Source organism: Centroberyx gerrardi, chromosome 5, assembly GCF_048128805.1.
Source record: "Centroberyx gerrardi isolate f3 chromosome 5, fCenGer3.hap1.cur.20231027, whole genome shotgun sequence".
In the NCBI taxonomy this organism is placed as follows: domain Eukaryota; kingdom Metazoa; phylum Chordata; class Actinopteri; order Beryciformes; family Berycidae; genus Centroberyx; species Centroberyx gerrardi.
This window is the reverse complement of record NC_136001.1, coordinates 4,849,216-4,876,709: the sequence shown is the minus strand read 5'-3', so window position 1 is coordinate 4,876,709 and position 27,494 is coordinate 4,849,216. Positions and strand designations below refer to the sequence as shown.

General features: G+C 42.3%; 1 protein-coding gene across 1 annotated transcript in view; it reads right to left on the bottom strand.

Annotated features, from left to right (window-relative positions):
- Positions 1-27,494, bottom strand: part of LOC139923744 (receptor-type tyrosine-protein phosphatase gamma) — a 316,355-nt gene that overhangs the window by 68,358 nt on the left and 220,503 nt on the right. The window contains exons 8-9 of the mRNA XM_071914574.2: positions 17,764-17,830; positions 6,330-6,487 (exon numbers count right to left, since the gene is read on the bottom strand). Of these exons, the coding sequence (XP_071770675.2) occupies positions 6,330-6,487; positions 17,764-17,830 (225 nt within the window). The remainder of the gene's footprint in view (positions 1-6,329; positions 6,488-17,763; positions 17,831-27,494) is intronic.

Genomic DNA, 27,494 nt, shown 5'->3' with positions numbered 1-27,494 from the left:
AGAGTCACGGCATGCTGCGCTTCATCTTCCCCTCTCCGCCTTTCTTTTTCAGTCCTTTCTCTCTGTCTTGCCGTAATTCGGGGGAGGCCAACCTAGAAATCCCCCTCCATTACACCTGCGGTCGCCACTGTGAGCCTCGACCCAACGCGACACAGCTGACACTTTGGCGCCGAAGCCAGCCAAGGAACCCTCACCGCTCCAAATCGAATCCGATCCATTTGACGTGATGTTCTATTCAGCCGCGGTTCTTTACCCTCGAAATGAGGGCAAAATGTTTCAACCCTCTTTGACGGCTATGTGCAGAACTTTACGTAATCCTCCGCTATCTTTGCAGAATTCATTAATGCCAAGTGAAAGTAGGCTGGATGGGAAAACAAGTTTTGTACAGTCCCACGGCGCATTCATGACAATGATGTATATAGTTCTTTCTGGATTGTTGGAGTTGTGTGAAAATTCACAGCTAAGGTGTGAAACTTCATAAAAAATAAAAAAAAAGTTTAATTTTCACAATCATAGAACTTTTCCTTCCTTTTATTAATAGGATGCTGCTTGTCTAGGATCCATACTTCAGCGTTCTGTGTTGTGTCAGACAGAGCTACAAAACTCTAGGCTATCTCTCTCGTTCTGTGCTGGGTTCAGGTGTAAAGTGTTACAAGCTGCTGTTCCCTAACACTGGGATAACATTTAATCCATAATGCGTTTCTGTTGCTGCACACTATGTGAAGCATTCTACATGAGGATCCTGTGGTTCAAACAGGGGCGGACTGGCCATCTGGAGTAGCAGGAGTTTTCCTGGGGGGCTGGTTGACTTGTGAGCTGGCGGTGAGTCCAGCAACACTGATGTCCCTAAAGTCCCATGTTGTTTGGTAGTCCTGCTGTAGACTGGCCCACCGGCTCCATACAAGTGTGTATATGTGTGTGGGGGGGTCATAAGTTCATCACATCTACACTGCGCTGACAATAACAGACTGATTGTGTGTAACAAATGAACATTATGCTACCTTCAAGGAGCTGCCGGACATATCAGAATGAGCGCATGAACGATATAAACAATAGAGATCAAACATGGTTATCAGTATTGCAACATAAACTTCAGATGAAACATTCTAATCTATAAAGTTTTGTTGCAACTCTAATTCACTGACTAAATGTTTTTATGAAATAAACTTCCAGGATAAGATGCAAAAACCAGGGTAAAGCAGTATTGGTTTAAGTTTGCGCATGCATTATCAATGCATAAGTAGAAAAAAATCCAATGCATGCTGCACCGACATTGCAATGCAATGCATCTGCAACCCCATAATGCAGCAGTAACACTCAGTCATTTGAAATGAATGAACGTCCATTGGAGAGCAACGCATTCAATGCATAAAAGGTGCCTTGTGTATCATTTTTAAAGAGTAACTAAGCACCAAACCCAAATCTGTGTAAAGTCTGATGCCTAATGGTAAAATAACGTCACCTTCTATAGAGTACAACAGGTGGTGACATCACCTGGCACCAAAGCATGCTACTGAATTTGCCATCTGCTATTGGCTTATCTTTGGTGACATCACCTGGCACCAAAGATAAGCCAATAGCAGATGACAAATTCAGTAGCATGTTTTTTACCCTTAGATGTCAGGCTTTACACAGATTTGGGTTTGTTGTTAAATTGCTCTTTAAACAATTATTGTCAAATTAATTATGATACCTTGGTGTAATTACCGTAAACAAGGTCAAGATGATTTGTAGCGTCTATCTCACAGCAGTGATATTGTTTGTGTTAGTGTTTCTCAAAATTAAGACCACATTTCCCATAATCCCTGCTGCTTCTTCGGTCAAAGGTTTTCTCTTTGGCTTCACTGAAGAGGATAAACAGCCATTCGCTCCTTCCACCATCTGCCATTGCCACTCTCAAAGCTTTAGCTCCATTTGCACTGAAAGAACAGCACCCTCTTCCTGTTCTGTGCTGTAAAGCGATCTCCCTTTGTGTCGTAAAGCAATCCAGCAGATTTCCCTCCAAAACTGACCTGGTGGCACACAATGTAAAATGCAGTGTAAAGGCCGGTGGGGGCTATCAGTCTTCTCTGTGATGGTCTCATTTGTTTATGGAAATTATACTAATGTCTCAAAATGTATGTGGATATGATTTATTTATGTTACAATGCTACACACAGCACCTTTACATGTGATCCTGCAGTGGATATCGCATTGGATAGACAAACCACTCCCTATCTTGAATAAAATACAACAAAAAAGAACAGTTAAGTATATTATTGAATTTTCTGTTTGGCCACGTTGACCTGCAGGAATAAGGTGAGGGGTTTTTGGTCCTATATACACTGCAGCAATATTGAAAGCGATAGTCTCTGTGCTCCTTAGGATTCAGTACATGGATTTTTATCTGAGAAATGATATTGTCATATTTATGAACGTTTGGGGACTGCAGAATGCAATATGTGAGAGAAGTGAGAGAAGAGGGTCTTACTGGTTGTATTTTAATGTCAGTTGTACATGCATGGGCTGCCGGCACTGTAGATACTGGTATATTCAGTTCTCCTATTGTTGCTGGTGCTTGTGTGTGTGTCTGAGTAAGACTGTGTGGGAGTTGGTGAGTTTTTGCTGTGTTTTCAGTTACTTTTTCCTCCGTTTTGTTGTGAGCGGTTTTGTTAAAGAACATCAAAAGTCAAAGCCGCGCTCTTTGGCTTTCTGTCTTACTGTTGCCGCTGTCTTCTTGATCATTCTCTCTCCAGCTCATCAGTCTTTCTACTGTGTCTCCACTGCCGGCTTCACATTGACCCACCCTCCTAACTCCACGCCAGAAAGCCAATACTTCATCCACATTTGGCTTCCCCCAGTGGTGCTCTTAAGCAAACTCATTTGGTCTCATTAGGGAACGAGTCTGCCAAGTGTTCTTTGGACTGGGGGGAAAGAAGAGGAGAAATGAGGACAATTCCCAGAGATCCCGCTTCTCAGGCAATGCTGGACGGGCTGCTCCATTCAAAACGGCATTTCTTACCTTAGTTTATCATCACTTTCAGTCCGAAGTCGTGAATTGTCATTCACATATGTTGATTTGGGGGTTTGACATATTTTACTGAAACAATCTCTTTGTTTTGGAGGTACAAACTATTGTTCCTTCTTCTCAAATCCTTCCCTTTTCAGGTGTTTCCTAGATTGTGAATGGGTGACAACTTTGCAGTAATAATGAGAGGGAAACTACAACAGGTTATTGTCAAAGGTGCAGTGTGTAGCATTGTAAACATCAATATATCAATGTCAATTGATATATAATATATATCATATATCATATATAATATAATTGATATTGTTAATTGTGACACCTTGGTATAATTGCCGTAAACAAATGAGATCATGGTGGAGACGATTGGTAGCCTCTGTCTCACACCGACTACATTTCCCATGAGCCCCATTGCTTCCTTCTTTTCACAAACCTGGAAATATAACGCCACGTCTCAGCTAACTTAACTTTGTAAATCTTTAGCTTATCCAGATAAAATACTGAATCGTAACCTCAGTGCTGCCTGCAAGTGTTTTGCTTAGAAATTAGAATTAGCTAAATGTTAAATGCCAGATAACCAACTTGGAGGGCATGGAGGAACATTTTTTGTTTTATGTATTTACTTTTTCCAGTTTTCTTTTAGATGTTTCCTATTGTATCCTCTCCATATATTGAACTATATATTGAACCATATATTGAGATATTCTTGTTTTTACGCCTTTCTGTTACTTTTACATAAGTGCTCCATAAATAAGGTTTATTGTTATTATTATTCTTAGTAGTAGTAGTCAAGTCCTGCACTGTAATTGCTTAAATTGCTGTGAGTCTAGGGGAGTGGAGTGCAGTTTAGCGAGTGTGTTTGTATGTGTGTAGAGAGAGAGAGAGAGAGAGAAAGAGCGAGGGAGACAGTGTGTGTGTGAGTGAGAGACAGACAGAATTGCGGCATGGCAGGCTACAGAAAAAAAAGCCCACATTATAATAATTACAGGAAGAGGGAGAGTATATGTGCAGCATCTATGCATTACAATGAGTGCATAGATAGTATGCTGTTAAAAATGTGCTGATAGGAATTTAAGTTTTGGCCTAGAATTAAAGATGGTAAGCTTAAAATGAAATATGATTAATATTTCTGCACTGCACTGTAATTTGTGTCTGTTTTTTACGACCATGACTTTATATGATTATGATTATTGGTGCTTTACTGTCTACTGTCCTATAGGTCCACTACACCAGTTCATCCTGGACCATTATATTCTGATTCCCGGGAAAATTAGGAGACCAAGGATATTACATGTTCATAACCAACTGCTGTCATCCATTCATTCATTAACTTTTAGTCAGATCTATTGTATTTTGTGGTTGAAATTGTGATGAACTTGTGATTAAATTGTGATTAAAGGGTAAGGTCAGCTGGAAGGCATCTGAGCAAATCAGATGTAAGAAAATAAAACTTGATGGGTTCAAGAATATGTCAGGCGAATGCAAAACCGGGATTGGAATTCGATTGGGATTCTGAAGGCCTTTGAAAGTCAGATTTTGTTATTCACCTTAATGAAGCATGCAGTAATACAACAAGTATTTCTATTGATTCTGATAATAAAGCCAGCAGAGATTTGTAATCAGTTCTCACCCCTTTACTGGGTCAGATTTTTCAAAGTGTGCCTTGTAAGAGTCACCAAAGGGTCAACAATAAAAAAAAATCATTGTTGCCAGTTGATGCTCCATCAGAGCATATAACATTTTACCTGCCATTTGATGAGATTTTGTCTCTCAAACCAAAATTTTAGAATATTTTTATTGTCAGATATGATTTTGTCCAGAATTCCATGACTATCTGTATTGTAGGTAGAGAGATAACAGTGAAACTATGATCAAAACATTCATTCTTCTACATTCTCTAATTGTGTTAACTTCTTGTAATTGAAATAATGCTGAATTTTAACAATTCATCAATTTGCTGGTCCAAAAACTTTATGGATGCTTCCAAACTAGAGGCGGGTGGAGTTTAACATGACATTAAACAGCTGCGATGATGGACAGGTTTGTCAACAAGGATTAAAACAAAGTACAGAAAAGACTGAAGTCAGCACTTCATGTGCGCATAGCCCTGTCATCCTGCCAGTCTAACCTGGCTGTCATCATGGAAAACAAACAGACCCACCTGTGTGACATCAACTCACCGGTCCAATAAAACGACAGACTGAAACAAGCTGACGGTGAAATAAATGGCAGACACCACACGCATGTAAAATGAATGGAAATCGATTTACTCTTGTCGGATAGGTATTTGCATTTGCACTTGATCATACTTCATATTAATAATACTACATATTAATGTGGTTACATTTTCTGTTTGGGTGCATTCAACTAATACTCAGAATTACTAACAAGAGCACTGATGTGCTAGTATTTAATGTGATCAAGTTTGATGGACACAGCTAAAATCCTCCGGAAGCTACACATGCTGACAGCAAGCATTTCCAGCCATATTTCTTTAAAAACACAAGCATGACTGATACTTGTGATATTAATTAATAAACAAGTGATCTCAGCTCTCTGGCTCCCTAGTTGATGAGCTGCATTCTTCTATGGGGAATACAGTAATGTTAGGCTCACATACATACATAGGAGCACTGCTTGACATTGCGTGATGCTGTGAATTTCATCTATAGATCGAAATAGCAAAGGATTGGCCAATTTATCCCATCAAGTGCTCCCCCTCTTATGGTGCATTCACACCAAGCATGTTTGGAGCGGTTTATTTGAACTCTGGAGTGTTCACTCTTTTAGTTCAGTTTGTTTGGCCAGGTGAGAACAATGCCATTCAAACTCAGGTGCCACCAAACAGTGGCACCTAGGCACTTGAAAATGCGAGTCTCAGTCTTCTAATAAGAGAACTGCAGTGTGTGAGAATGTAACCCGAACCAACTACAGGAAACGACCCCAAAACGTAAGTATTTATGGGTATAAGGAAGCACATGTTGACACTTCACTGAGGGCATTCAGTGATGCTCGTATTCAGCTGTGTGTTCATGTGTTCTTAAATGATATGAACACCAGAGAAGGTAAATCACGGCAAAGAGCTCAGACAAGTCCATCATGCTTAGCTAAAGTTACAGGGACAGGAATAAAGAAACAAGCTAATCGTGAGTCCATGTGACTTTTGTTTACAAGCCCTGGTTCACCAGTAATTTGAGAGTGTGAACCTAAATGAACCAAATACAAAAAATGCAACAAAGTCAACTTTTCCACTCTTGCCTTAGACCGAAGAAAACAAACTGTAAGTGTAGGTGCGTATGTGTATATGCATGTGTATGTTCCTCACCTGTTTGTAGGAGACGTAGATAGGTCTGCTGAAGATGATCCACTCCACCACCTTGCTGCAGGGCGGCGTGGTCAGAGAGCCGGTGTACCGGTAGTAACTTCCCAGCGCGGACGGCAGCAAGTCCTTCAGCACAAACGGCTCGAGGAAAGTCTCTTTTTCTGTGGGAAAAGGGCAGGACAAAGCGTTCAGATCAATACAACACGATCAACACAACACTTCTTATTTCACTCCAAACTAAGGTGACCATGGTTTTTGGAGCAAATCCAGGTGCTACTGTTTCACAGCTATTGGGTTTATGCTATTGATTCCATTTGCATTGTGCCTGCCCTGTTCAGTGTCCACTATTGACACACACAATTGCATTGAACACCTATAATTACACCTGCCTTCATGTTGGCTGGCATACACAATAAAATCAACATTACAACACTGTGCTGCCAAGCCCAAATGTTGATATTGTAGAATCATGCACAGACGAGCAACCGGTGTGTGTGTGTGTGTGTTCCAAGCAAAAAAATCACAGCCAAAATGAAACACACTACACCCTTGTGGTCTGTGAGGACACGGGAAATAAGTTATAAATGAGATGATGAAAGACCCCTCAAGCAAGAAACTCTGATTAACTTTTTAAATTGCATTTTTAGTGAGAGCAATCCAGATCCTCTAAAAGGGCACTTGAAACAAGAGAATTTAAGCAATGACAATGACATTTATTTCACTTATAGTTACTGTCCTTGAGGTAACAGTGACCCAGGAAGGGATGTTAATTTGTGCTCTAGGTTGGATGTAAAAATTATGCCTAATGAGAAAGACCAACTCGCTGATTTAAACAAACACATTTAGGAACACTAGCCGGGTGATCGTGATCAGACAGGAGGCTTTTATCTCCTGCTCAAGCACAAAAGTTCAGCTTCGAGTGTCGCTGGTAATAGAGAGAGCAAGAGATCAACAGGTGCAAGGCGTATTACTTTGTGTTGCCACGTTTGACAATGTGCAAGACGTCTAATTAGCACAGAGGATAATGTTATTGAAAATAAAAATAGACAAGAGAAAGTTAGCAATTGCTCCCGTTTGCTCTTGAAGAAGAGGATGAGGAGTATTTTCACATTGACATAAGCACAGCTAAAGTTCAGACATGTTCAACATGGAGCTCCCACAGCAGACTACTAGTCTGCCACAACCACACCATTGAAAATAATTGAAAAAAAAAAAGTGCATGTGTGTTCAAAAAAGTGTTGTATGCGATCATGGCCTAAGACAGTGCACTTAGCATCAAGCTGTTTTTCCATGTCGTATAAGCCAGAACATATCTCTGCGCCACATGGGTTCGACATATTTTTGTTCATCCAGAAAGTGGGACCGTCTCCATTTGGGTGACTGCTGTCAAATAACCGGACTTTCTGTAAACAGGCCGCGGTCGCTTTTGGCATCTTCTTTGGAGTCTGGATCCCTACCAGCCTCCATCCAAACTGTTTTGTGAAGCCGTACATGAATTCCTCATTCCAAAGATGCTCAGTCTTACTGAAAGCAATGGGCCTTTTTCCTTCCACTATCCTATCATGATGGCAATGGTTGTCAGTCAGGCACACCAACAATGGGTCAATAGCCCACCTGCTGTCCAAGCTAAAAACAGCAGAAATTCTGGGGTAACTCACTACCATCCACTGCCAAAAAATGCTGAGGTATCCCACCAGAATCAAGATAGCAGCTGTGTATAAAATCCTCTCAAATATGCCACGGGAACAAAAGGAGGACAGATAAATGGATGCCTCTGCCCCAAATTTCCAATACATAACTAAACTGGAAATCCTATTGAGGAGGGGATGAAAAAGGAGCTTAACATACGAGCAGTGTGCAGCGGAACCACATCAGATTGGATGTGAAAGAGAGCGCTTTGGGATTAAACCCCCCCCCCCATCAGTGAAGGAACGGAAGACACGCCGGTACAGTAGAACAGACTGAGAAAAGAAAGAGAGTTCCTCTACTGGCGCTCGGGCCGACGCGGCACTTCAGATCAGGGGGGAAACACCGTAAGCCGTTTCCACCCTTTAAAAATTAATTGCCAATCAGGGTCGCGGAGTGCCGAGTCGGTGGAGACTTCAAGCCGCTGCGAGACACTGAATTAATGGACTTGTAATTTGCGCTGGTGGAGGAGGAAGGGAGTTCAATTCGATGCTGTGACATGAGAGCAGCGGGAGCAGAGACGCTTGAGTAGGTAAACAGAGGAAATGACACAGTGCTGTCACAGAGGGGTGTGTAAATATACATCTATATGCAATGCGGTGGCAATGACAACACGGCGAGCCCCACTTTCCGCGCGTCAATGTACTGTACTGTACATATTCCAACCAAAGACTTCTTAGGCGGTTATCCCCTGAAAGCCGTTGACATGCTGTGTTGCACTCCAGGCAGATATCGAAAGAATTCTTCATTCTCCCTCCTCGCACTTTCCACACTTACGTCCCTCTTCTTCCAATCTGCCGTACCGCATGTCAAGACACTTCCACAGACTTGATCGCAGAGTTGCAGTTCCTCGCACCTGAGGGAAGTTGAAATCTGGAGGTATTTTTGAGTCCCTGTCTCAGACTAGCGATGGGGATGGAGGACAATGATCAGGAAATAAGCGCAGAAAAGATTTCTACATGAGCTAGAATTCTGTGCGAATCCTCCGTCGTACCGAGTTCCCGGGAAGGCAAGACGCTCCACGCCGCTCATTCTGTCTGCGCGCGATAACAAGCAGTGACATTTGCATGCAATGATGCACAGCGGCACACAAAGTGTACTTTATTCCTTCGACTGCACTTATCTGCGCTTATTCAAAGGGAACAAAGGCGGTACACGCTCCTGTGAGAGACTGGAATGAGACAAAGGGCCAGAGAGTTCACATAAAGTCCATCTATGTGTTGATTTGTTTGGGTTTGACTGATATGTTTTTTTCAAGGCCTATACCGATATTTTTGGATCGATGCCACCGGAGCCAATATTTTGTATTCAATATCTTGAAATTTCACCATTTTCATGCCCAAAAAAATACAAGCATTCAGTGTTTTCCTCAGAATGTTATTCTTGTCAGGGTGGAAAAGCCTCTGATACAGCATTAAGACCATCATGGGACACTAAAACTCTCCACTGAAAGCCAGTCTAATGAAATTCCTTTAGGGTTAGCAGTGATCCACCACACCTATTCAATGGCAGGGGGAAACTATGGGATACCTTACTGCCTTGAATAATTTAGTCACAAAAAAACACAACTGAACTATTAAATGAATAAATAAAATGCTCAAAGGAAATACAATTCCATGTCAGGTTTTCCAGACTGTTTTTCTGTAGCTGTAGGATGAAATTGACTGGTTGATATCTAATAATTAATAAAATTAAAATCAGCCTAATATTTTTGACAAGCCATCAGTTTACCCCTGGCCTTAACACACACACACACACACACACACACACACACACACACACACACACACACACACACATACAGAGGCCTCTGGTTTATGCATTTAATCCCACGTGGAGGATAAACAATTATTTTGGTTCTTAAACTGCTAAAACTGGTGCTGATGGTAATACTGAGAGAAATATCTTTGCATTACCATACACCATTCAAATCAATTCAAATATTATAGCCCAAAGCTTTACAATAGAAATAATAAAATACTAACAAAAACACAATAAATGCAATAATAAAACCATAATAAAAGCGCGCAATAAATCACAGCATGTACCATCTGTTGATAAGACCAGACAGGGAGTCTATAGCTCAGTATTTTCCAATAAAAAGCTACTTATCAGTGAAAAAATACAGAGTTCTATCCAGGCCTAAAATGCCACATCATTTCATGTGCAAATTAAGCAATCTAACTGCAGTGGAGATAAATGAGCCCTTGGTTCTTTTCTTCTGGAGTTTAAACTGCCCTCTAACACCCTGAATTTCAGAACTGAAATATCTCAGCTTTGTGCAATGTGCAACACTGTCCCTGTATGACTTTTCCTACACCTACTTTCTCTACAAAAACCGGTATTGTTGGGGTTTTCAAATGTCAGTCATAACTATATTTACCCCCCTTCACCAGAACAGCCAGTAATGCTTAATGGTTCTATGCCCATGGAAACAGACTCAAGACGCAAACAAGCACCTGACTTGTTCTGACACAGCACCAGACTTCTATTGACTTATGTTTTAAGCAATAAACCGAGGCTATATTTGCATATTCATATGGCATTGTCCTATTTTCAATGCGGCATGTCACTTTCAACTGACTCTAAAATTGGCCTCTAAAATGATCAAATATGTTTAAGAAATGCTATGCTGCTTTATAATGATTATCACACATCAAACTTTTTCTTTTAATTTCAATTGCACATGCTTGTGTTCACTGTTTTCCCTCATGCATTCATTTTAATGTGCTGTTCTACCTGAAGTGGTGAAAGCAATTTGAAACCTTTCTTTAGTTTCCATTGCGACAGTGTATGTATTGATGTAGTCGCACTGCTGTGAGATCAGCCTACTTCCTCCTTACAATTGACACTTGTGATGAGCATCACCAGTGGACCATCATTACAGTGATCAGCCTTCCAGTATTGATGTGAATGAATCAGAGGTAAATACTCTTCTACTGAGACCGGTGAACAAGCAGTGAGAAGATTTGGAATTGATTGTACACCGCCGTACTGAAAATAAATAGAATGAATCTCAGCGTCTGCCAGTGAAAACCAGAGAAAAATATTTTCCCATCGTGAAAGGGTTACATAGAGGAGAGACAACTAGAAGCAGACAGTTTGCCATTGAACTAGAGCAGTGGGAAGTAAAGGTGTGGAGGTTAGGGGTTGGATGGGCAGATACATTTACATTCAACTCTGATGACGCAGGTTCAATTCCCAACTCATGACAAGAAGTTTTCTACTGTGAGTGAAGTTTTCATTTTTTCTTATTTAACCATGACCAAAACTTTAAAGGTCCCATATTCTACACTTTCCAGTGTTTTATTTTATGTCTTGAGGTCCATTCAAAGCTGTGTGTGTGGTGTCATGTACCAAAAACACTCTCAATCCATTTTTACACGTTCATTTTCCAGCATCTCTCTGAGCCTTACCAAGAGCAGGCTGTTTCTGTTGCTGTGTCTTTAAGGCTCATTAATATTAATGACCCCTCTGTTCTGATTGGCTAACCGTTTCAAGAGTGAAACATGAGACACCGCGGCCCAGCAGCTACAGGTAGGGAAAACTCTCCGGTAATAAACAATGACAACTGCTCAACCGCTTTGAAAAAAACACTTTGTTAGTCTATTATTTCTTACAAAAATGATAATGAGCGAACCTTTGTGACGCCACAAAGTTACGGAAGTCCAAACGGCTCGTTTAGAGGCTCGCTTTTCTAATATGGATTGTGTGGATTTAGTTGGTGACCGTGCGTTTTGATACTTTCACCATGTTTAGATAGACCATCCAACTCCTTTATAATCACAGAGGCAAGGGGAATCCTGTTTTACACCAAATGGGACCTTTAACCTAGTTGTTTTATTTTCCTCATCTTAACCGTTAGCTAACCTTTTCACATGACGAACAAGAGGAAATCGAAAGTCACATAATCCATAATCCATCAGTAACCTTACTGTTTGTTTTCTCCAAGCTCCCAAGTCTGTTACTTTTGCTTAAACCCAACCTGCCAAAGCGGGTTACGAAATGGATTCAATAAACCTCCGATAAAACAAGGTCATCATTTTACCACGGACGTTAAAAGAGTTCATTTTCTGCCGGATAACCGAACCCTGATCTACCCTCTTACAGATTGCATCTGTATTTGTCTTTAAAAAAATGTCTGCTCTCCACAACTGCTCTCAGATATTTATAGTTATCCGCCAATTCAATTTCCTTGGCTTTTATTGCAGTGGGTTTGGGAAGAGGTTGTAACCTTCTACAATCTACTGCCGTGTCTTTCGTTTTGAGAACATTCACTTCAAGGAAGAGTTCATCGGTGCTCAACACAAAATCATCGCCGACATGTGCCACTGAAACTTTTCTGCTCTGGAAAACAACTAAGAATCAACTGCAAACTTAACAAAATGTACAATATCTATGAAATATCCCTTTAGATTCAGATACACTAGATGAAGTAGTGTAAATACAGCATGTTCCACCCTCCTCCCTGCCCTATATGCAAACTGCAACGGCTCTAACGCATGATCAGCTCGTTTCAGAATATGTACTTTTATCAATTTCTCAAACGCTTTCATCTCTAGGGAAGCTGATGCCACTGGCCTGAAATCATTTACCTCCCTGGGGTTGCTCTCTTTGGCAATGGGAACAACAGTGTTTCTCTCTCTCTCGCTCTCTCTCTCTGCAGCCTAAGTGATTTTTGTGAAAATGTAAAATTAAAAAATGCAAATGTGTCTTCCTTCTGCCTGGGCCCTTCAACTTCGCATGAGAGTGTTTGTGCGGACATACCTGCAACAGCTTTCTGACAACTGTGGCAGCCACATCGACAAACATGTCTTGCAGTATCATGTCTAGCAGCGCAAGCATGCACACACCCAGTGAAGTGACGCACACACACACACTAGGGTTCAACCGATATGAATGTTTCAAAGCTGGTATCTTTAAATTTGAACATTTTCATGCCAAAAAAAATCTAATTATTCAGTCATTTTATTCTTGTCAGGGTGGAAAAATGTCTGAAACAGCATTTAGACCATCATGGGACAATAAAAATGTCCACTGAAACTGAGGATAATATTTGCAATAAACATATTCTTGCATACATGCATGGAATCTGATCAAAATGTTGCATTCAGGTTAAGGACCTCCCATTGACAAACAGTTTAGTATTGATCTATTCTACAATAAATATGGAATCAATCAAACTGCATCATATCCATCATATCAGAGGTGGACCACACTGACCGTATCCCATTTCTAATAAAAGATCAATATTGGGCTTCATACATCGGTCTAACCCAAACACACCCACACACCAGAGTCTGTGAGTGTCTCCCAATATGTGACTTTGTGCTAAGTGTGTGTCCTCGCTGCGTAATGAAATATTAAGACGTGAGCGAGCGAACTTAGGAAGCTAACAGACGATTAGTCGAGCGGACAGCTGTCCCCGTTGCTTCGCACGAGTTTCTCGGAGCCTAAAATACTCTCCGGCCTCACGCCGCTCCCACTAATGTTCGACTCTTACTCCCGCGCCCGCCGCCGGCGCCCGCGACGAAGAAGAGGAAGAACGGGGGCTTCGTGAGCCGCTTCGTCGCACCAAATCTTCTTCCTTTCTCCCCTTTCGAGAGTGGTTGACGCTAAGTGTATGCGTGAACACGGGGAGTGTGTGTGTGTGTGTGTAGGTGGTGTGTCGTCTGGTGTATTGTGTCGGGGTGGGGGGGGGAGGGGGGGGGGGTGTTGCACCGTGGCATGCCTAAGCGTGCGACTTGTTTTGTCCCCGCACGCCCGTGTAACAGCACTTAATTTGGATGCATAAATCTTGAAGACGGCACCGTCCCGTCATCCCGTTCCCCAAGTTCCCCCCCCCCCCCATCCCATCACTATCCACACTCCCTTCCTCCCTCACCCCCTCCGTCGCGTGGATGCGACAGAGCTGAAAATACATCTCTGAACTCACCCGTGGGAGACAGCGGGAGACGGGGAGGCTTGTCAGTGGGAGGGCTGGAGGAGGAGGAAGGAAGGAGGAAGGAGATAGACGAGGAAGAGGAAGAAGAAGAAAAGGGAAGGAGGTAGAGACAGGAGGCAGTGTGTGTGTGTGTGTGTGTGTGTGTGTGTGTGTGTGTGTGTGTGTGGGGGGGGGGGGGGGTACGGTCATATCTGTCGCTGATAAAGACAGCCCTTCTTACCCGCACACCCACCCTCCGCCAAGCGGCCCGCCCCGTCGCACGCATCAGCCCCTGTCGCCTCGCACCGGCAAGTCTGCAGTCACACACACACACACACGCACACACACACACACACACGCACACACACAAATACGCAACTCCTCTCCTTTCTTTCCATTCTTGTCATCCTCCCTCCACGCTTGTTCCAGTCGCAACGGCACATCGAATGCCTTCTCCTCCTCCCCTTCCTCTCTTCATCTTTCCTCTACCCCTCTGTCTCCTCCCTCCCAGTCTTTTCTTTTCACCCCCTCCTCCTCCTCCTCCTCCTGACTCCTCTCCTCTGCTGACACCTCCTCCCTCCCTCCTGTCACACTCCTTCCTTCCTCTCCTCTTCCTCTTCCTCCTCTCCTCGTCTCCAAACTGTCTTCTCGACAACAAGCGCGCCGAGGCAGATGAGTGATGCGGTGATGATGATGATGATGATGATGATGATAATGATGATTTTTATATAGTAATTTCAATTCAAGTTTTGACTGATGCAGGTTTTTGAAGGATGATAGCAACACCAACAGCTGCCAATGGCAATATTTTTAAATTTGACCATTTTCATGCCAAAAAATTCCAAGTATTCAGTGTTTCGCCAAGAAACTGGAAAAGCCTCTGAAACTGCATTTAAACCATCATAGGACACTAATACTCCCTACTGAAACCAAGGATAGGTGGTTACATCGGCAAACTGATATATTGGTCTAACCCTAATTTACTCAATCACTGCTGTTTAGGAGACACTTGGATTTCACTCATAAGTTTCGATTCATCAATGTCCATTGTTCATACCGACTCCAGAATTGTATTTGGGCAAACAGGCTGAATCTGCAGTGGCTCTTCTCTGTTGCAGCCCCACTATGTGATTTTTTTGTCTTTATTTTCTAGTGCAACTTTCACTAAGAACACATTTTTATTCACATTGACAGCCTGTTGGGGAATAATTGCAGAGGTAGAAAGGTTCACATTCATACGCTCAAAAGCACTTCAACTGCATGTTCATCTCCTCTGTTCAACTTTTCCTGCCTGGTCCATGGATTCATACCAGTGACACAAGCTCACATCTCTATTCTGTAGGTGGTGGTGGTGATGATGATGATGATGATGATGATGATGATGATGATGGTGATGGTGATGGTGATGATGATGATGATGGGGATGGTGATGATGATGATGATGATGGTGATGATGATGATGGAGATGATGATGGTGATGATGATGATGATGATGATGGTGATGATGAAGATGATAGTGGTGGTGGTGTTAATGGTGGTGATGATGATGGTGATGATGATGATGATGATGATGATGATGATGATAGGGCAGTGCTAGTGATGATGATGTGATGAAGAAGATGATGATGGAGATGATGATGATGATGATGATAGTAGTGGTGATATTAATGATGATGATGATGATGGTGATGATGAAGATGATAGTAGTGGTGGTGTTAATGGTGATGATGATGATGAGATGATGGTGATGATGATAATGATGATGATGATGATGATAGGGCGGTGCTAGTGATGATGATGATGATGATGAAGATGATGAAGATGATGATGATAGGGCGGTGCTAGTGATGATGATGATGACGACAATGATATTGATGCTGATGATAGTAACGATGATGATGGATAATATCATGATAACAATGATGATGATGATGATGGTAATAATGATGCTGATGCTGAAGATAATATTGATGCTGATGATAATGATCAGGGCTGTAATGGTTATAATGATGACCTTTGTGATAGTGATGGTGATGTCTCTACATATTATTCTATATAAATCTCATTTATTTACCACAAAGTTACATCAGCCATTAAAATAAAAACCATGAGAATTTCTTAGGACTGTTCCCCACAACCGCTCTCCTCCTCCTCCTCCTCCTCCTCCTCCTCCTCCTCCTCACCACCACATCTTTCCCACCATCCCACCACATCATTATCAGTCTTTGCGTCTGCCTCCAAAGCCCCGCAAACCCCACTTAGACCCCGGCCTCCGCCGCTCGCCGTCCATCCCTTTCATGAGTCCGCCATGTAAATCAGATTTAGCCCTTTTTTTCACCGGGGCCGATTTCACAGGAGCTAACGGGGGGGGAGAAGCGCAGAGCTGCTCGCCGGCTAGCTAGTCAGAGGGCATTTGTTCCAGCGAGGTTTCATGTAAAATGCAACAAGGCATGAGCTACAAAGACAGCGGAGTCAGACCCGCGGTGCGTGTCCGCCAGACAAGCCCGGCAACGAGAGCGGAGAGCGCTGTGAAAAATTTAACCACCCGTTGCTCCGCACACTCCCACCAGAGGAGACAGAGCAAATTAGCCAACCGCCTTCCCTGTGGGAGAGATCGGAGCGTGGCCTTGATTGAACTTGAGTGGTCTTTGTGTTAGATGAATTATAGAGGTAGAGTGGTGTTTCGAAGACAGCCGAGTTGGGGCTAAAGTGCGAGTATCGTGCGGCAGGGTTTTATCAAAGTTTTATTTGTGTATGCCGGAGCGCTCAGGATTCGCTCTGAAGCCGGTGTGTTATTGCAACACAGACAAGGCCCTCTGGGGTGACAAGACAGAACATTGCTTTAGGACAAATGGTTTGATCATGACAGCGATGCACTACAGGACGGTATGCAGGAGACAACTGTTTTTGACTGAGGGCATACAGTAGTAAGAAAACCAAAAAAAGTTATAAACTCCACTAATTTGTTATCTGTTTTGTTTTGAAGCCAAAAAAAAGAATATGGATTCATTCCATAAGTCCTAATGTATGGCATGAATATGAATGAGACAGTAAATGATGCAAAAGGCTGAGACTTTCTGATGATGAATAGAGCAAATATTAATAAATAAAAGTTAGATCTATTGATAAAACCCCTCTTACACTTGATTTTTCTTTGCAGCACTCTGCTATAGTGTGGAAAAAAAGACTGATTCCTTGAAAAAAAAGTCCATGACAATACCCTATAATGCCACCATAGGTCTTACTGATAATGCTTCAGTCATCACTACTAATTTACTATGTTAGTTGTCTCCTCAGTACAATAAGAAAGGCTAAAAAAGATTAAAGGTTCCATAATATTCCGTTTTAATTATTTGGTTTTCCAATCTACTACGGCTCAGGATCAGAATAATGTTCTTCATGACGTTTTGCAAATAAATGTAGTTTAGTTAAAAGCTGAATTGAATTAAAGTGAACGAATGTGAAGAGTAAGCCGTCACAATACTGGACCCTGATTGGCCGACAGCAGCGGCTCCTCTAAATCAAATGAGGTAAACCTGCTGAGTGGAGGCTTTCCAGCTCAAATGCTGCAAACTGGTCGCTGATTGGATGGATTTCAGTCATTCTTTAGTGAGGGAGCCAATCAGAGCCAAGTCCAGCTGTGATGCGTTTACTGGAGTTAGTCTCAAACTGCCTACTACCTCTCAAACAAAATTTAACAATGTCTTCATGAAACATCTTAAATCAATTATGTATAGAACAGAGAAAATTTGATTTCCTATAACATTGGACCTGTAATGAGTGAATGGCTAATTCCCGGTACGATTGGGCACCGGTGCTGTCACTCACCATGATGGACCACGCCCCTCAGGCCGTGGATTATGGGGTCGACAGCTGGGTTGTCTTTCCCGCCCACCTGCAGGACACAGAGAGGGAAAGCTGCTGTGAGAAACAACGCTAGTTAGTTAGCAACAATATGTTCCGCTCCAAAGAACTGCATGTGCAGAAAACATCACATCGATCCACCTACACAATGTAACACATCCATAACGCATACATTAAATGGTGTGAAAATATGATTTGAATTATTTCCATTCAGGTGAGTATCTTACTGTGACTTATTCATTATATATACGAATTTCTGTATTTTAATTAGCAAAACCCTCTATCTATTTATTCTCCGATAATGTGAACAGCAGGCGATGCACATTCTCCAAATTTCAATTTTCCACTTCAATTTGTAAATCTGTCGGTGAAGACGCTGCATCTTTATCTATTTATCTATTTGCTGTATTATTTCCAATATGTGCGGTCGGTGTATCTTCAGTACTTCCCATTTGTCTTATTCTTATCTACTGTATATCCTACTCTCTGCTGCTGCAATGACTTGAATTCCCTGCAAGGATAGTTTAAGTTTTATCTGATCCAATAGAATATAAGGCACACATGCTGTATATGTGTGTGCAAATGTGCATATGTGTCTGTTTGTGCGGATTCGTGCACAAGAGGGGGGTATTGCATATATATAAGTATATATATATATACTGTATAAGTATATAATGTGTTTGTATTCACCTACACATTATTGAGATGAGCAGGAGAGAGAACGAGAGATCAGCCAGAGATCAGGCGAGAGACGAGGGCGGTTAAAAGCGACAGAGGAGGTAAAAAAAAGAAAAAGTCAGAAAGAACAGAAGAGATGCTGAGAAAACAAGTGCGGCATAATTAGGAGAACAAACGGCAGCGATCAACAAGCCTCCTCCAACTGAACATGAAGGGCACATGACGTCAATAGGAACACACACATACCCCCCCCCCCCCACACACACACACACATATTCTCATTGTTTTCAATTAGAGCATTACATTGTCATAAAAGTTGAAAACCAGCTAAACCAAAGCATGGAAACGCTGAAAAATAAGTGTAGAATAAAGTATATACTTTCTAACAGAGTGGACAGGAATTGTTTCAGACACATGTGCCTGTCACTACATGGGAGCCGCTTTCATTAAAATACATACATGAATAGTCTCCTCAAAAGAGCATTTGGAAAGGCAGCTGGATATGATATGTTTGAATAGCATGCTGTTAAAATGGGCAGAAAATCACTGTCATTAAGCACAGTGTAGGATGACAGGGAGAGGTGGACAGTTAGCAGAGACAGAAGGATAGATTATTCTGGTTTGATGTTTTTTTTTTTTTTCACGACTCCTCAGACACACTGAGGCAAGTTAAAAAAAATAAAATAAAATCAATGTCATTGATCTGTGCAGGAGAGTGCATTTGCATCTACAGGTGCATTGGTTTTTCAGTGTGTGAGGCAAAGGTTCTACCAATATGGGTTTTTGTAAGTTGACACCAATGCTGATGTTTTAGAGGTTTTGTTAAAACATTCAGTATATTTAAAATTGACCATTTGCATCCCCAAAAATTCCCAAAACTTCCAAGTATTCAGTGTTTCAGTTTTATTCTTGTCAGGATGAAAAAGCCTCTGAAACAGCATTTAGACCATGGGACACTAAAACTCTCCATTAAAACCCATAATAATAATAGTGACGATGATAAAACATGCTCACACGTGTGGAATCTGATATTTTTTCATTTGTAGCAGTCAGTGCAGGTGCCACTGAGTGTGCACGTCTTATGCCTAAGGATGCGATCACACCTACAGTTTTCTTTTGTCCGAATCATAATGGAAAAGTTTATATTTGTTTTTATACGTTTGTATTTGGTTAGTTTAGGTTCACATTTACAATTACAAGTGAACCAGGGCTTATCAACAAAAGTCACATGGACTCACAAGTGGCTTGTTTATTGGACAGAGTTTTGGGGACATGTCATTCCGCGAGATTAAAGATTTTGGCAGCCAGAAGGACTTATCAGTGCTCTTTGTCATAGTTTACCATCTCTGCTCTTCATACCAGGTAAGAACACAGATGTCAGTATCCATCCTTATACCCACAAAACCATATGGATCAACGGCCGAACAATGAACAACATACTCATAAAGCCATATGTTTTGGGGTTGTTTCCTGTAGTTGGTACCGCACTAGAGACCCACTTTCGAATGGTATTGTCCTCACCTGTCCAAACGAACCAGACTAAAGGAGCAAAGGCACCAGAGTTCGACTGAACCGGTCCAAACATGCTTGGTGTGAAAGCACCCTAAGACAGAGAGAGAGAAACCCTTTCCATGTGTGGAAGCCAAACTAACTAAGCAGCACAAAGCCACTTCCAGCATCCATATCCAACATCGTGTATGAAAAGCTCAGAACTTGCTCATCCTCCTGTCATGCCTCCCCTCCCTCCCTAGTCACCAGCCTCCTCCAAACTAAAGCCCCCCTCCTATCCCCCCCCCCACTGATGGGATGATTTTGATTGTCTCTCAGACTGTGCAAGATGCAGCTGGCTCTGTTGACATACTGTGTGACGAGACTGCATTTGGTGTCCGTCGACAGCTTTCTTTTCGAGTTCGACATCACGTCTGTTGTTTACAGCCATGCAGGTGTGCCAGAACATTGCCTAGCGTGTTCTGGTTGGTCACACGGCAGAATAGAGCTGTAACCACAGCGTAACACCATCCACACCGCACCGTTAGGCCACAGAAAAATGGTTACACTAGCAGAAGTCTAGAATTTGCTGCAGAGGCACCTAAATCGATTAAAGGTCCCCATCCAGTCACCCTGAGCCACCCAAGACTGTTGACCTAATGAACCATTCACAACCAAAGAATTTGGAATTTTGACTGAGAAGGTAAAATTGTAACTAAAGATGGCCAATCGACGGCCACAGTTTGCGAGAGGCAGACTTAAGGCTGGGAACACACTACATAACTTAAACTGAAAAGTTTGGACATCACACACTTAGTGACAGGTGTTCACAGACTTTTTTGTCTCACACACTTGACAACGAATCAGATTTGGGGGACACACACTTGATGAGCAGGTGGATTTGGGGAACACACACTTGAAGACCAGATAGATTTGGGGAATGCACTCTTCATGACCAGTTGGATTTGGGAACACACATTTTTTCAATTTTTTCTCCTCTCTGGTGATCTGGTTTCTCTTCAGATTTGAGGTTGGTTGACCAGCTCAGACTACAGGAGGACGTCACAACTTGTCCAGACTGAAGTTGTAAAACTCAAACATGTTTGAAATAATGGTGATGGTCCTGAGTGGATCGGGAGGCAAGACACTTCAGTCCTGAACCCTTGCACACTACAAGATCATCTGTGTGACCGGCAGTCTGAGCAACATAGCAGCAGTGTAGGCAATGCGAGCGAGAGTGAGCAAGTGCATTCGGTAGCTTCACAGGCATCGCTTCATTTGTGCAGCTGCCAAATCATGGCTATAATCAGACTAAAAGTTGTGTAATGCATTTCCATCCGAAGCCGTGTTTAACTCCTCTCACTCCTCTGCTCTCTTACACAACCAGCCTCCATAAAGCCCCGCTCTGTCCATTATAGTCCTACCCACTATGTGGCAAATCATCAGCTATCTTTGGCACCGGCTTCCTGCTCTCCATTGATTCTTCAACTTCAAAGAGAGAGAGGAAGGGCACGGAGCGAGAGAGAGAGAGAGAGAGAGAGATAGAGGAAAGACAGGAGGAGACAAGGGAACGAGAGAACGACAAAGAGGGGAAGAGAGGAGTTGAGGTAGAGGAAGAGGATATTTGGATTCCTGAATGAAAGTGTAAGTGAATAGGCGAGTCAGTGCGGATGATAAAGAGAGCGAGAGAGTGAGGGAGACAGAGAGCGAGAGAGGGAAAAAAGTTTAATTGTGGCAAAGTTAGAAACTGTTTCTAACTAATCTCCACTTGCCACCATCACCCCCCCCCCCCCCACCCCCATCCCAGCATTGTATAATAATTCGCATTGCGGTGGTAGTTAATAATAACTAGAACCGCAATGTGGAGCTTGTTTTGGTACTAGACACGGTGGAAAGTGGGTGAGAGTGTAAAGGAAGGCAGATTAAGAGAAATAAAGAAGGCTACATGGAAACACAGAGAGAACATGACAGACAGCGAGACAATGTGAGGACAGACAGAAAGGAGGACAGAGGGAATTAGCGTTTCATTATTAATGTTTGTCTCCCGAAGCCCACAGGCTCGTCCCCCGAGATCCTCCGCCACCGGGCTTCACATTGCAATGTCCTACTCTCTTTCTCTCTCTCTCTATCTCTCTCTCTCTCTCTTCAAATCCTCCCTCTCTCTCTCCTTCTCTTCCTTTCTCTCTCCATCTCCATCTCCCTCTTTCTCTCCAGGGGCAGTCCGCTGCAGTGACAAAGCGGAAAAAAAGAAACCACGGTACAATGTCACATGTCCTCATCTTTCTCTCCGCCACCACCTCCCCCCCCCCCCCATCCTTTTCTCCCACTGTCATCCATCCAAGATCCCGCGCTATGTATCCTCTCTCTCTGGACCCAGTTCACCGCCATATATCTCTTGCAGGGCCTCGTCTCCCCTCCTCTCCTGTCTTTGGCAGGGCTAACTGCTGATGAATCAACAGTGTAATGGATGTAATGGTTGGACTTCTTTCAAAGAAGACACATTGGAGTTCAGAGAGTTACTAATTGCAGCGGTGACCAATTTGTCTGTAGGGGATGGAAGAAGGGGCAAATGCCTGACAAGAAACTCTGGCATTACTTTGCTGTTAGTTACCTGTTATATGTACCTGTAATTTCAAAGCATAGATAGGTTTGGTCCCTGGTTATATCTTTGAGCTCCTCCTTAAGATCCCTGGGCAGCAGCCTTCTGGTCATTCCTAAATCTAGACTGAAGACTGAAGGAGAGCGGGCCTTCTGGTCATTCCTAATCCTAGACTGAAGACTGAAGGAGAGCGGGCCTTCTGGTCATTCGGAAATCTAGACTTAAGAGTGAAGGAGACCTGGCCTTCTGGTCATACCTAAATCTAGATTTAAGACTAAATGAGACCTGGCCTTCTGGTCATTCCTAAATCTAGACTGAAGACTAAAGGAGACCGGACCTTCTGGTCATTCCTAAATCTAGCTTTAAGACTGAAGGAGACCTGGCCTTCTGGTCATTCCTAAATTTAGACTTAAGACTGAAGGAAACTGGGCCCTCCAGTCATTCCTAAATCTAGATTTAAGAGTGAAGGAAAGCGGATGTTCTGGTCATTCCTAAACCTAGACTGAAGACTAAAGGAGACCGCACCTTCTAGTCATTCCTAAATCTAGACTTAAGACTAAAGGAGAAAAGACCTTCTGGCCACTCCTAAATCTAGACTTAAAACTGAAGGAGAAAAGGCCTTCTGGTCATTCCTAAATCTAGATTTAAGACTAAAGGAGAAAAGGCCTTTGCTGTCATGGAACCTACTCTTTGTAATGCCTCCCTGAGGATATCAGGCTTTTAGATCACTTCTTAATACCTATTACTCTGTAGCAATAGGTATGTGCGTTCATGGAATGATGTTTCTTCTTCACTGTTGTTCCACTACGTTGGTTTGTTGGTATAACCTTACCACTAACCCCTTACCCTCTCACCCTAACCATGATCCGTATCTGGATCATCCACCCTATTGACCCATGTCTTTGTTTTTGCCACTGCCCTCTCCTTTCCTTGTGTGAGATATTTGTGTGTCTTTTGTTTGTCCTGATTGTGAAGCATATTGCAAGCTTTGTTAAACTAATTATTATTAGTATCATTGTTATCACAAGGGAGGACATCACTACATTGCCAAGACATCCACTAATTCAATTTTTCCATGAAGCCACATTAAAGTTACTGATATGGACATGCTTCTATTATTGTACCTTTGTTGTCCTGCAAATTAGCAAATTTCAAAATCAGCATAAAGGGATCCATTTTTTTTTTTTTTAGAGGAGGAGACCCATGACGCTGGCAGCCGATTCCTCAATCTGAGCGATGGTGTGTAATAACTAGGGCAGCGGTCATGCAGGGAAGGGAGGGGCGAGACAAAGCACACAGGAACATTCCCTTTCATCACCCCATGACAGCGAAGAGCAAAAACTTCATCGATTTAAACATCGGTAATGAGATATCTTCTGAAATTCCCTGCAAATTGCTAAAACCAACCGATGGCAAATTACATGTAATGAATTCTGTTTCTCTACATAACCGCTGCGGCTAATTTCTCCTCAAGTGGTGAGCACTGTGCTGAATTGGAAGCAGCTCGGCGGTGGTTTAGCAGTGTCGGCATATACTGCCTAATTACCGTCATTGGGGGTAATGGATTTAGAGCAGAGTGAAGTAGTATTAGGTCTCCTCTGTCTTCAAACCATAACCTCCATCGTGCTGTTCATTCTCCTGCTGGGCACCTCGACTTTGATGCTGCTATCTTTAATTTGAAGGATGGCCCTCAAGAATGGAACCATTTCAAACAAAGCTCAAGGTTGTCTCGCAATGAATCTATCCAGGACTGAATTCAGTTAGGGCATCGTCATATTATTCCTCTTTTTTAGAGAAAAAACACTCTCAACTACATTTTGTGCTGATAATATGAGAAAGCGGGTTGTGCAATGTGCATTTTGTTTTGATAGTAAAGTCAGATGCTCTATTCATCTGGTAGTGACATTGTTTTAGTAAAATAATATGTAGGTTACATAAACCAACAACAGATGCATGCATGTACTGGTTTGGGTTTGTGTGTATTTTGTTTGACCACAGCAAAGACAAGACTATTGGTGCATTCCATTGGATGTCGGAGGTTGATAGTTCCGAGTTGGAATTACCGACTTCCGATCTAAATGCGTTCCAGTGCGTCTTCTCGGGGAAAACATGGACGCAACAGCCTTTACCCATTAATGTTAACGGTAGCTATCTGGCAATGCTCTATCGTTAGCAGGCTAGTTCATACTAGCAAAGACTTCTATCTAGTAACGTAGCACAAGTCAACTGATTTACGTTACAAATGGAAACTACAAAGTTGTTACAACACGTTTTCATAACACAAAAACTACATATCAAGTAAAATCAAGTTTTATTAAATACAAATTGATGCTGTGTCAGCTGTGTTTATGTCGGAGAACTCGGGCGGAATTGATCTTGCCTGAATTTCCAACTGGGAATTCCGACTTGAACGGCCGTTCTGTTTGCTTTTCCATGTTGGAAGTACAGTTCCGAGTACAATGGAATGCACCATTTGGCCATGGAGGCAGGGGAGCCAATCAGCTGCATATGTAGTGTGAATCCCCGCCTCCTCTTTGCTGTGATTGGTCAGTCTGATCATGAGCGTTCAGAGGCGCTTCACTCTGCCTAAAAAGATTCCAAGCTGCCACAAATCAACTCCCCATGTAATAAAAAACGTGCTGTGAATTTGAACAAAAACATTTACATTCCCCCTTATAGTCCCTTGCACTAACATTCCCAACGGTAACATTGCTAACAACTTCTGCTTCCAGTATCTCAATGAATACAACACTGGTAGAAGTAGTTTTTTTTAACTGAAAGGACTCCCAGTTTATAATAAATCACAAAGGACTCTTTGAAAAGGCAAGCAGGGGTTCCACTGCTGAACTGCTCACAGAGAGTCTTGTCTTAAACGCATTTCATGCAATGTTAGCGACATCTTTAGCTCTTTACGTTCACTTCATCTGCAGCTCTTCTTGTGCCGACGGACATGTCGTCGAGTGAGCAGTCGTCCCTCAAACAGAGAGATTTCAAAAAGTCCTCTAATGTCTCCCTTGAGGCTTACAGAAAATGTTGGGGATTTTGGCCACTTTATCTACAAGATCAGAATCTTTTGCAAGTACTTATCTGGTATGCGATGGGATTCTTGAGGAATCTGCAGAGGAGTTTCCAAAATGAGATATTCCCCTTTTAAAAATCTGACTCCTGCTCTTACATAGTGATCACTGACACTTAAAAATCACTATAGATTCTAATAATTATTAATGCTATTATTGACGAAAATTGTAAAACTTTCAAAATCAATTGCATTTTTGAAATATTGAGCGATAAACATCAGGTAACTTTTTTTCCCCCCCAGAACAGATATTGTTTTGGAATGAAATGCTTTGTTTGATAGCAATGCTAAAGTTTATGCGGCCCAAATTGCTTGCAGCCTTTTTTTTATGCAGTCATAGAAAGAGTAAGAATGAGAAAGTATGTTTCATCCCTGCAGAATGATCTTCATGAAAAAGCAGGCTTCTCATCCTTGTACAAGTACATACACTATCAGGTACATACTGGCTGACTCACAGTGTCATGAATTCAAGCCCAAGACTCTCTCTGTTTCCATCTCTCTCACTTTCCCTTCCATCTTCCCTGCCTCTCACTCCGCTGCGTCATATTGAATCAAGTAGAAATGCCCCCAAAATATGATCTGAAATGAGACTCAGTGGGATCCCCATGTTAAGATAAGGGGCAAATTAAAAAAGTAAAGTAATGGTTGATGTTCGATTTGATTTGCACATAAGCTTCCTAGATCCACTCAGGGGGCCTCGGTTCTGCATGTTGCCGCTTCTACCTGCGCGCCTGGCAAATAGCGGAGCCATGCAGGGCTGTAAATAAGAAAATAAAAGGGTAATGATAGCTGTTTACTACCGCCATCTATTTCAATCAGGGGCCGTGGCGCGATGCGACGGCGGGTCGCGCGAACGCGGCTTCTCAAGCTCAGCCGAGCCGATGGGGCCAATTTGTCCCGTATGACGACCGAGATGATTTAATTAATACATGCCACGGAGATGCGACAGCAATGTAATCACTGCAAAAAACACACTGATGGAAGGAGAAGGAGAGGGAGCTATGAATGAATTTAGAAACACTTAGGGAAGGAAGAAGGAAATATAGGAAAGACGGAAAAAACACACCAAAAAAAAAAAAGCAGTTGTAATGCGGCATTTTGCTGGCATTAATAGAGACCAGTCGGAACATGGGATCAAGTGGGATCAAGTTGCTCATGTGTGGTTTAATGTAGTCTGTTTGAATACTTGGGATCACTTTATAGAATCACATAAAAGGCTTAATCACACTATTGTTTTAATCAGTGTCGGCAATTATCGCCTCATTGTGCACATGTAAATGCAGCCAGGGGAGGCTTGTACTGTAAACACACAAATACAGCGAAACGGTGATGTGTCGAAGCAAAAACACATGGGTATGAGTATGTACCAAGTGACCAAAACCACAGTTGAATTTTGAAGCCAGTACGGAAGTGGTGGCAGCAGCAGTACGCTAGAGGCCGGCTCCAAAAAGACTCCAAACCACCCAACTCCATGCAAGTCAATGGGACCAGAACTCAACTTCTCGCTAAAAATATATTTTTTTACAGTCTATGGTATGTACACACACCTAGTGGCAACCCAAAGCCGCTGCCACCAATAATGTCTCACACACACACAACCACGCAAATATTATCTCTTTTCTAAACAAAGAAAACAAAGAAAAAACTTGAGACTTGCTCTGACAGACTTGAGACTTCGCTTGAGACTTGCACCAAAAAACTTAAAAACAGCTCTACATTTTCAAATCTCTCCAGTAAAAGAATAACACGTGAGCCATTTTCATTAATTTCTTTGTTTTATTTGTTTATTTTGGGAAACTAAAACATTGGATTTTTAGGATCATTGTCTGTCTGTCTGTCTGTCTGTCACTAAGA